At 46.6% G+C, this 12,020-nt stretch overlaps 1 protein-coding gene across 2 annotated transcripts in view; it reads right to left on the bottom strand.

Moving 5' to 3' along the window:
- The window catches only part of LOC135907442 (lysosomal alpha-mannosidase-like), a 566,544-nt gene that overhangs the window by 546,596 nt on the left and 7,928 nt on the right, over nucleotides 1–12,020 (bottom strand). The window contains exon 2 of one of the 2 annotated variants that reach the window (XM_065439126.2): nucleotides 7,995–8,077. The exons of the other annotated variant lie outside the window; for it this stretch is intronic. Coding sequence (XP_065295198.1) covers nucleotides 7,995–8,011 — 17 coding nt within the window. The 5' untranslated portion in view covers nucleotides 8,012–8,077. The remainder of the gene's footprint in view (nucleotides 1–7,994; nucleotides 8,078–12,020) is intronic. 2 annotated transcript variants of the gene reach the window in all.

Here is a 12,020-nt window from a genome sequence, read left to right on the forward strand (position 1 = left end):
TAATTAGGCTTTCTTAAAATATAGTTTAATATGTGTTCTGATTTTTCATGCAAGTACTGTCCGTTTCTTTGAATAATCCAGCACAATGACTGTAATTATGCCATCAGCCCCAGGTGGTTTTTCAAAAATTATGTTAAACTCAAAAATGATCTTCCCGTATGTATAGCACAGTAGTGGGTGCCGCGAGCGATTCTAGCACTCGATTAAATAATCCAATAAAAACAAATTCACTGAGCCAACAAGCCGCCCATCTGGCAATTTACTACGGACAACCCAGGTACGTACAGTCACACACTATTGAAAAAAAAATTCACATGCTACTTCACACGTGGCAAGACCCGCTGCTCGGTGGTATACGTGGCAGAGTAACAATGACGTTCTTGGAGGAGGTTGAAAAACGCAGTCGTCGCCTACCAGAGCGTTAAAAGGCTATAAGTGTATACACACGGTAATTTGACAGGTTCTTTTCTGGTTGCCCTAGTCCAAAAACTTCATAGGTGGTTGAGTCTCGAATTAAGACGTACATATGATCGCGTAAATCAGCACTAAACTTTATGCAAATTATGTGGAAAAAACACGAGAAACAGGGAACTCGCGCGGCCTGCCCGCCGACAGCAACGGTAAGCCTGTACTCACCTACAGCATACACCCAGTCAACTCTGTGCCACTACATTAATGTTGCGCCGGTTTTTTTTTTTCGTTTTTATATTTAAGCAGCATGAAAATACGTTAACCTAGCGACCTCGCCGCACTGCATGCAGTCAAGACTTCTGCCACTCGTTCAGCGTGATATCTCTCTGGGCTAATCATTGGCTAGAGCTAATCCCTTTCCGCGAGGCTGTGATTACGGTAACGGTTAGAAGAATGGATTAAAACGGACGTTTGGGCTAGTTGGTAAGCCATATTTGAAACAGAACAGCGCGGTTTTGACGGGGACAGCAGGGAGAACGACACGGACGAGCGCTGTCCGTGTCGTTCTCCCTGCTTGTCCCCGTCAAAACCGCGCTGTTCTGTTTCAAATAGAAGAATGGAATAATCTAAAATAATTATGACATTTTTACGTGCCGAAACCGCGAAATGATTGTGCGGCACGGCGTGGTGGGGAACTCCGGATTGACTTTTGACTACCTGGGATTAGTTAACGTGCACCCAATGTACGGTCGCATTGATATGCGGCCGCCGGGGCCGGGATTTGATCCCACGACCTCGGGCTTAGCAGCGCCTGCAACACGAAAGCCACGACGCCACCACGGCAAGTAACTGGATCATCCGTTTACGGCCGCTCCACGATGACGTTGCTGAGTAGTCTCAAGTGACTTCGGCGGAAAATTACGTCTCCAAATAGAACACGAAACCTCTGGCGTGCACAAAACACAAAGGCACTGGCGCCGAACCTTGCACCTCTCTTTCAAGATTCATTAATCAGAAATTAGATTTAATTAATAACAACGCTTATGTTTAGTTTGGCGCTAATCAAAAGGACATAAAGCAACTCGCCGTTAAAATATGGTCGAATGTGCACATCACATACTATTAGATAAAGGAATGTCCCCTTTGGCCCCCAACTGTCCGTCACTGCATGGTCGCACGGTCCCCGAGTCTATAGAACTATGCGGTCACTGCGGTGCCCGAGCCAACTGTCTTTGCCAACAGTCGTTGGCAAGCCTCGACAAGGCATGCGCATTTGTGCTGTCCCAATGCCTTTTCGGTGGTGCATAACGAGATTATAGCATCGAAGCGCTAGTCCCAGGGTGTCAGTTTTGCGCTTTATGCCACGTGTGCTGCTACGGGAGTGGGTTGTGACCGGCGACGACTGTTCCATAAGCACCAAAAAGGCATACCTCAACCACATTAAGATATGCACGCTGGGTTCATCGTAATTGCGTCGGTGTAAAGCGGTAGCTCTCGAAAGCAGCTAGCATGCACCTCTGAGCCGTTTTCGGGCATCTGTACCAAACAGGCTTCCGCAACAATTTCCGACGCATCTGCGAAGAACGCATATCATTTCTGATTATCTAGTGTAGCCAGGGAAGCTTCTCCCACATAGGGCTTGATTCAGTCATATAAAGACTGTATCGGCTTTGAACGACCAAGGTATTTTTTTGTCGGAACTTTCGTGTTGATTAGCTCTGTCAGCGGCTGAACGAGCGTGGCACGCCACCGATAGTAGCCGCAGAGATCAAAAGCTTTCCTTAATTCCGTTTTTTTTAATCTACTAGAACCCTTTATATATGTTGCTACTATATTATCAGAGTCTGGTTTATGAGTCCCTGAGCCTGCGAGATGCCAGAGATAACGCATGATGGTTTGAACCAACTGTTCAAATTTTCGCTCTCCATCCGCAAGCCGACAACTTGCAGCGTCACAAGAACTCTGTGAAGGTGCTCGATGACTCGAAGGCGAGTACTTCATCCGCTTTCCTAAATATGTTTAACATGGCAGGTTTATTATATTATGAAGCATACACCCCCTGCCTTTTGCGCGTCGTGAATCCTGCGACTTCAGCCGCGAGCTGTAGCTGTTATCTTAGTTTCTTCAGATAGTCTGCTGGTGGTGTCGGCCAACTCTGCAGCCACATTTAGGTGCACCTCCCAGCTTTGTATGCCATGAAAGAGCGACACTCCCGTAATCTAATGTGGGACCTCTCGGTGTGCCCAAAGTAAAAGTGGCACGAACTTATCCCAGTCTCTCCCGTCCCTCTCGATCAGGTACATAGTACCGCATAGAACAACCCTGTTCCACGTCTCAACAAAGTTGCTACTTCCTAGGTGGTCAGAAGTGCAAACCCCGGAGCCCAGCCGTTTGAGGAATTCTATTCTTTCCGAAATCTGAGCGAACAACCTCGGATACCCTGCACGCTAAAGAGAGTCAGAATGCGCCTCGCAAGTTGCCTTGGCTGACGAAGACCTTAAGAAAAGCACTTCTGGCTATCCCATGCACAGGTCAATCTCACATCGTACGAAAGATACCCCCTCCGCAGACGGTTGGTCATTGGGGCCGATAATCTACGTTGTCCTTTTGAAACGGTAACTTAACGCGTGAGCAGTGTAATCGGTACTCGGTCGCACCGAGGCCTATCCACGCGAACTTGACAGCTGCGCCAGCGGTTGCGATGCTCGGTTATGTCTTCTTCCATGACTTGTCAGTAAATGATTCACTTTAAACGCGCGTTTGTCTTCCTAAAGCCCAGGTGGTCACCCCAGTATGACCCATCACTTAGAGTAAGAGCGCCTCGGCGACCCGACTGGGGCAGTACACCTGCAGCTGTTGCGCACTCTGACCGATAACTTTGTAGTGAGGCAGACTCTTTAAGGCAGCCATTTTTGGCTTGCCTTTCTTGGCATTCTTCGAGGCATCGCATAGTGATCGATGATCTTGATGCTTGTCATGAAAGCAAAGGCGTGACTGAGCTCGCCCACTCTGGCCTCGCGTAGTGTTAGGAATTCATCCCGAGATTTATAGAATATTTGGAACTAGGTTAGGGATTGGGTGCGTTTTATCAGAATTTAGGGATTTCAAAAGGTGCTCAAAGTTTGTTTGTCATTCTTCCCAATGTTGAATTTGTACATATATGATCGGAGGGGGGAGGGGGTTATTAACTGCTGCGTAAGGAAACAAATATGAGCTCGTGAGTGGATCCCATTTTGCGTCTGCATCTCGGCGAACACTCACGTGGTTGTAACTACCAAAACTGAGCCTTCGGTTCCTACTATTTTTCTCCCTCACCGCACTTCACGTATATATTTATTGTTCTGCCACAACAGAAAAAAAAAATATGCTTGAGTTACTAGCCGCTCTCGTGAAAGAAGTCCGGCAACATTACAGACGAAGAACAGCGTCAGTGGGCCAGAAAACACGGCGCCACCTCTGGTCTCTCGGATAGGTCTAAGCTTTTCCTTGTTGAATACTGCTGTCAATATTGTTTTGGCAAGTGAAGCTGAAAATAATGCAAAGGAGTAGGCTGTTAACAAACATATTGTGCGGATGATTCGCTGTCCATGAAGAAAACAAAATCATTAAATAATATTTTACTCAAGCTTAAAAAGTGAAACGACCGCATCAGAACGTTTGGGAAGGGCTGAAAATAAGCAATGTATTTATGAAAGGGAAGCTACAAAATTTTAAGGAAAAGCGAAGTTGTTAACAAGCAGTGAACATTGAAGCAATCTTATGCACATTTATTTCGTGTTCTGATTGTTTATATTACCTGTCTTTAATTTGTACAATCTTGAGCCATATTAACAAATACGAAAAAGGGAATGCTTCCTCTTCGGTGCACGCATCTGTCTGCCATTCATTAATAGCGCTCAAGTGATTCGTTGAAATTAACAGCAAATACATTTGAGCAGCAAAGCGCAAATTGACAAATGGACTAGTTGGTATTTTATATTTTCGTGATGGTGTAACCAGCATGACACACAACGAGAGTGGTCAGAAAAATATGGAAGACGCTTAAGCTTCGCCTTTAAAAGTGGAGCGCGATAGCATTCAAAGGTCCCTGACTGCTTCTCACGCCACCCGGCAACTGGAGTGTATGTAACCGCAATGTTTAGCGGGAAACGCTGGCCGCGAACGCTGTGCGCGAAGGCGGGCTTTCTAGTAGAAACGCGGCCCTTTGCGTGGATGGATGGATGGGTGCAAACAACCGCATTTCCAAAAGTCAGTCCTGGAACCATTACACCTTTCCACATACTCCGGAGCACCTCGTACCTGTTGTATCCCCATAGCGCTATGTGCTTCATTATGGCTGCATTTCTCTTCCCCTTCGCTGTTATTGTTTTTTCCTATGTTTCCATATATCTATTGCCTTCGTTTATCCATATACCAAGGTATTTATATTCTGTTACCCGAGGTATTTCCTGGCCCTGTATCGCCACTGTCTGTTCACTGTTTTCATTGAATACCATAACACCTGATTTTCTAACACTCAATTTCAAACCTCAATGGTTGCCTTCCTGTCTACAGACATTAGCCAGACGTGGCAAATCACTTTGATTGTTAGCTAGCAACACAATGTCGTCCGTATAAAATAAACCTGTAAGCTGCTGCTCTACTACTGCACCCGCCTGTTTGTATGAGAGATTAAACCTGATATTACTTCCTTCTAGCACACTCTCCATCCTCACCATGTACATCATAAACAGCAGTGGGGATAAAGGGCACGCCTGACTCAATCCCTTGTTGATATCAACTTTCTCCTCGCTCCTCACCCCTTCCCATTCAAACGATATTTTCTAGGTAAATCTCTCTCAAAGGCTGTACACAATCGTCACCTAAACCTTCCCCTTCCAGAATATTCCACAAAATGTTGCGGTCTACGTTGTCACAGGCTTCTATAATGTCTAAAAAGCCCACATATAACGGTCTGCTTTCTACTTTTGATATTTCAATACATTGAGTAAGAACAAATAAGTTATCATCTAAACGCCTACCTATACTGAAGCCATTCTGAAGTTTCCCAAAAATGTCATTATTCTCGGCCCATGCTTGCAGCTTTAATGTGATTGCCTGTATTGCAAGCCTGTATATTACCGATGTAATGGTCAACGGTCTACACGAGTGAATTCTATATTTCTCCCCCTTACCTTTATAAATTAAATTCATTCTACTTTGTCGCCAACTGTCTGATATTCGTCTATCTTTTAAAGTTTTTTCCACTGCTTTCACCAGAGCTTCCTTACTTTTTGGTCCTAGTTCATTAATCAGCCTAACGGGAATCTCGTCTGGCCTTGTGGCTGTGCGCTTAGGAATTTTCTTTTCGGCTTTCTTCCAGTTGGAATATGTCAGCACCAAGTTCCTTTTCCACTTGGGTCTCTTTCATGCTCTTTTTTTCTTCAAATACATCCTCATCGTTGCCTTGGAAAGCTTCGGCTGTTACTTTTCGGATGTAATTTATTGCCGCTTCCCCTTCCAGTTTGTTTCCATCTTCGTCTAGGATATGTTGTATTGTTGTTGACTTCCTGCCTAATAATTTTATGTGCTTCCAAAATATTCTAGGTGCGGCCTTCTTTTTCCCGCGTATTTCTGACAACCAACGTTCACTTTCACCTTTTATCTTTGCTTGCACCAATATTTGAACCATAGACTTTTTCTCCCGGTATTTTTCCCATTTACTGGCTACTTCATCCTGCGGCAACTGCGCCTTCTTTGCCTGCCTGTGCTCTCAGGATGCATTCTGTCGTTCGGCGATCGCTTCTCGTATCTCCCTGTTCCGACAGCTTTTCGGTTTCTTTTTTCCTTTCCAACGAACATATCACCGCGATGCGGCGGGGGCGAGTGCCATCTGGAGGTGTTGCAAGGAACTGGGCTTGCCGTTCCGTGGCCCCCGAGATACTCACGCGCCGGCGCGCACAAATGGCGGACGCCGTGGCCGGTCTGTGAATGGTAGGAACGCTTGAAAAGCAGTTTCTTTGATTTTTCGCGTAACAGAAATGTGTTTCCTCGTATATTCCAATTACAATCCGATGCTATCGTGTCTGCAGGCTGTGTGTAAGTCGTACTTTACGATTTTTCACCGTGTTTTAGCTTAAGAATTTAATTATTTCATTAGCTTCCTCGCGCCATATGGAGGGCCTGGCTATGGGTGGTTCGAAAATCTTTTTGCCAAAAGGAAGTCCGACGTCGGATTTTCTGCTACACGGGGCCCTTAACGCTACAGCGATAATAGAAGAGGCAAGAACGCGTCCTTTACGTGTTTAGCTGTTGTCCTCATCCGCTCCAGTATTGCCATTATGTAGCGTGGCATATTAGAGTGAACATCTCAGCACGAATAACAGTCATAAATCTACAATATGCTCCCGTTAAGGCGAATGCGGTTATGCTGAATATTTGAATGTGAGAAGCAATAAGGGAACACTTTGTTGGTTTCCCATAGACCCAGTGCCCCAAAAGCCCGCTTAACACGAACCGACGGCTCGGTTAAGGCAAATTTTCGCCTGGTACTTGGCTCATCGAGATGGCCGAAACAGCAGACTTGGTGGAAGCTGCTCTGATCGCTACACAAGATGCGAATAGCGATTCTGTGGGCATAAACAGCCATGTCAGCGTCGATAACGACGCGAAAGCTTGCAGAGCCTACAGCATAGAAACAACAAATTCACACAGAAACTCCCTTGGGAGTCGTCTAATTATGCGTCTAATTATGCGTAAGCTTTGTGCTACTTGCTTATCTACAGGCAGACCGGTTTCATTATCAATGATATGAAACTTGATCCGATCAGTATAAACCCTTATCGGTCGTTATTAACTTTATCGGACTAGATCCGACCCTTATCAACCTTAGCGGACTCCATTCGAGTCTTATCAGCACTTATTGGTCCTTATCAACTTTCTGACATGATTCGACGCTTATCAACTCTTATCGGTATTTATCAACCCTATCGAACTTGATCTGACCTTTATCAACACTTATCGGTGCTTATTAGCCTTATCAGAATTGATCCGACCATTATAAGTCCTTATCGCTCTTTAGCACATTATCCATCCGCGTCGAACCATTATAAACCGTGATAAGACCCATCTAACCCCTCATCACTGCTATCACCCTTATGAACTCCGATGGTCATTGACTGCTCAACGACCATCGCCAACGTTTTTCCTTCTGAATTTATTCGGTTTCATACATTAATTTCGTTATAGCGATTCGTCTTACGCGACAGACGGATGAATGGGCGGGTTTTCTCGGTGGGTTGGCGTAGGAATTCATACGCATTTAATAACTTCAGGAGTTCCTCCAAGGGCCACTGCACACTTATTTAAGGACACTGCGCAGTGGCTACAAGAACCAGCGGCATTCACACATGACGCCCTGAATACTTCGGCGCATTTTTTATTAATTTTTTTTTTCAGCTTGAGCGCCATGCAGAATTTTTAAACAAGCTAGGAGAAATGTCAGCCTTTTTTCACAGCGCACATGTGTGCACTGCGCCCGCGGTCAATGACTACTTAAATGCTTAAGAGCGCACAAGGCAATACTTTGTATCATGCAACGGTACCTTGTGGCGTTTATCATTGCTGCACTGAAGAATGCCGTAAGCGAGGCTCTGCACTGATGGCATTTTCACCACACCCATCCAACCTGAAAATAAAGGGATTTTCGAGGTATCACTCGATCTGGGAACAGGAGGTTGGCATCACAGGCCTTCCGACACTGTTTTTTCCTAGCCTGTTCTGACCGGTTATTTTCGGGAAGTTTCGTTGCTCGAATCTGCGTGAGGTCCGTGCGATGCTAAGTTATATTGCTAACAGGCTTTTAGTAGAGACGTTCAGGTGTACAGTGGAGACGTCCAAGCACGTCTCTACTGCTTGCACGTGGACCTCAGTGTCGGGCTGCCACAGACTTTGCAGGTATTCCCATGCCTACGCAGAAATTAGATAGCCTGCATCTGCGAGTTCGTTCGTAAGCAGGAACACTACTGGCGTAACGTCCTCCAGTTCACTTATTAGCGACGCTACGCGATAGAACGAGATAATACTGCGAGCTTGGCTTTCACCTTCTCACCGAAAGCTGACACTGCAGTACTACCTTTCTTTCTGATGATGTTTTCTTGTACAATGCTCTAACGGACCACTGTGATACCCGCTCCAGTGTCAACGATAGTATATCGATCACCTTGACTTGGCCTCAAGGACTTGCATATGAAGGACAATCCAACATCCTTCGCACTGACTCTATATCCATTAGCCTATTCGCGCGTAGTCGCGTGCGCTTTGCTCGAGTGTCTCTTCTCGACTGAAACGGGCACTGATCAGCAAGGTTTCTCTAGCTTCCGCAATGGTAACAGCTGCTTGATCCTGAAGCCTATTTTCCATCAGTTGACGACCTGTGTGTGCTGGTTTTCTACAGCCATGGTGCCACGTATTTAAGTAATTTCGGAGTGCTCGGGACTTCAGCCTTTGTGTTGTGTTTCGAACTTTAGTGCTTGTAGCTATCCGACCTCCTTCATTTATATTACCTCACACTCTGCTTCTTCGAACGCCTGCAACAATTGTGCCAATTCACCTACACTTATCCAGTTATCTTCTTCGCACGCTTCATTTTTTAGAGGGTTCCACTGTTAAGCCCACTTTCAGTTGAATCTTGACCAACAGCTTGAGAAGCCTTCCGAAGGACGACATGCCTCGGGATAAAAGTTACGACAACTCTGCAGGCGGGTGCAAATTGAACGCCTTCCAGGTTTCTATTTTGCGTTAGCCAGCACTTAGGAACTTTCTTGGTAATCAGCCTTAAGTAAGTCAGTTGCAACGTTGAACAGGTGGGGGGAAGGGAGATAGCAGCATGGAAAGCCACGTGGCCTAATCCATGTGGACTAAGCAATCATAGCATGAGATCTGACCCCACTGCTGTCTGGGAACGTCCTGCTCTAGCGAGGCTTCCAATGACTCAAATCGGACAGGCAGTTCACCGCCGGCGGGTAATTTCAAGTGTTCCAACAAGGAGCATTATTATTATTATTATTATTATTATTATTATTATTATTATTATTATTATTATTATTATTATTATTATTATTATTTGCACTGAACGTCAAGGGAAAAAAGAGAGAAGGGGTAAAGATGTAAAGAGAAAGAAGGGTATCGCCCTGGTTGGCGTGCTGGGCGTGGCCGATAGCTGCAGACCCCTACGCGGAGCGCCTGCCAGCCATCCGCTCAGGGAGGAAAGGAGGAGGAAAATACCGTGAATGATGGATAGACTCAATGCAATTAATCGATTAACTAATGAACGAACTAAGGCCCGTCACGAAGGCTTCTCGCCAGTGCTCTGCACAGCTCCCTAGATGCCGCATGGTCCGAAGGGAGGGGTGTTCGCACACTTCGGGGTGCGGAAAGAAAGTCACTCACTGCAGCTGAAATGAGAATTCTGGTGGCGGACTGTCCTTGCGTACATGGGTTAGGGCTCACCCGTTCGTGTGCTATAGCGAACGACTGTGCTGATGTAGGAGTCTCCAAGGGATCCATCCACGCAGCGGCGGAGAAAGCCTGCACGGGCAACAGTGCGCCGGTGCTGGAGCGTCTGCCATCCAAAGCGTTGCAATTGTGCCTCATACCGTGGAAGTATACGTCGCAGCCGCAGCCGAGGCGGGTGAGTGTTCGGGTGGCGCGGTGCTGGATGCTCTCCAGCGTATTGGTCAGGTGAACCTGAAAGGCGTATTCCACACAGAACAACACTATTGTTCTTGTCTTGGCAGTTCAGTTTATATAGTACGCGGAAAGCTTCTGGACCGCAGGGTCTCGATGTGCGCACCATTATTATTATTATTATTATTATTATTATTATTATTATTATTATTATTATTATTATTATTATTATTATTATTATTATTATTATCACATAACGCCTATCGGACCACTATGCGGTGCTGCCTAATTCGTCTCTTCATGCGTGCGCGAAAAGGTGTTTACACGAAGACGGGCAAGCTCGTGCTCCTGTATACGTGCGCCGTTGTGAGAGAATCGTTTGAGCTTCAACGCCGTCAACCGCATCCTCCAAACTCACATTTTCCGTTTCCATCGAGTGAGCTTTAAATCCGGAGAAATCTGGGCGAACGTCCTTCGGGCTTTTTTGTACGGATTTAAATAGGCAAACCTATAGTCACTATCCGGGAAGGCCAGCTCAAGCACCACAGCGCGCGCAGAAAAACGTATACCTAAGGAACACATTTGGACTTCCTCCCTTCCGTGCTGACCGATGGACCTGTATTGACGAAAGTTCTTAGCATACTTAAAGTCGTAGCCTTGGCCAGTCTGTGGCGGTAAGCGTCCATTCTAAGCCGTGGAGATGATACAGCCGCGAGCAACGCCTTGGCGGCTGGCGAGACACGTATCATTGTGCCTGTTCCGAGTGAGATCTTGCGGCAACACAGCGGTGAGTCTGGTGGCCGCCAGAAGTCGCAATCGCTGCTTTTTCTGGCTGTGTTTCAGTCTGACGAACCGTCACGGCTAATGGAGCTTAGACACTTTATCATCAGAGCAGAGGCTGCTAAAAGCGACTCTGATAAGAAACCGGGATATTCGTGGAGTAATCCAGGGCAGCTGGCGCTGGCGACCCGTGAGCTGAAGTCTGGGGCAGGAGTCACACGACGAGGAACAGCAGGCTCTCGCTGTTCTCTATAGGGGTGGTGAACCCGGTGACGTCTTCGTCCACTGTCTGGAGCTGCCCGTTCCCGTATTGGCTGGCGTGCTGTACGTCTCCTTCGGCAGGGGACATAACACGTGCCATGTTTTCAATGTATCAGTTGGAGCGGAAGTCTAACGCGAGACCCTCTAGTAGACGCTGTCGCTGGGAAGTCTGTTCGCTCTCGGATCCTGTCGACTGCGTTAGTAACTTGACACAGCATTTTCCCCTTGTCCTCCTCCGAAGGTGAGCACTGTTGTTTGGGTCTCTCCATTAGTAAATCATAACTGAACGAGAGACAGGAAACGCGCTGCGGTCCTGTTCACTGACAGCAATGGTGAGCCCGTCTTCAACTATATCATACGCCGGGACGGCTCTCTATCCGCAGCATTGATTTTGAGCAGTTTTCACAGGCTCGCTTGGATGTACATGTCTATAGGCATGACAATGCATTGTCCTAGCAACATCACGATACTGCAGAGCAATCATCATCTGTGACTTAATCGGTCACTGGTTCTACCTAACGTCACGTTCGGTGAATTGGTATTGTATACAGTCAGAACTGACGTCAGCGCATAATCACTGAATCCCTTTTCGCAAGGCAGCAATGCGATGCCCCATCGACGATATTTCCGGTACTCCGGTAGCGCTCAGCATAATGGAACCCTAGCTCTGTTTATGGCGCCTCCTGTGGTCTCGATTGGGCTCGGTGGAAAAAGGCCTCACACAATACCGCCGGGCGTGCGCAAAACGCAGATACACACACTTATCCGGTTTATGTTGCTAACTAGAACACATGCCTTTATCGGATACCTTTTTTTTTTTAAATCTTGCGAGCAGGTGCAAAGACTGTGTGCTTCCATTCAAATGAACTTGTGGCTGGACAAGCTTGATACTTGCGGAAGGC

The sequence above is a fragment of the Dermacentor albipictus genome, chromosome 1 (assembly GCF_038994185.2).
Source record: "Dermacentor albipictus isolate Rhodes 1998 colony chromosome 1, USDA_Dalb.pri_finalv2, whole genome shotgun sequence".
Taxonomy (NCBI): Eukaryota; Metazoa; Arthropoda; class Arachnida; order Ixodida; family Ixodidae; genus Dermacentor; species Dermacentor albipictus.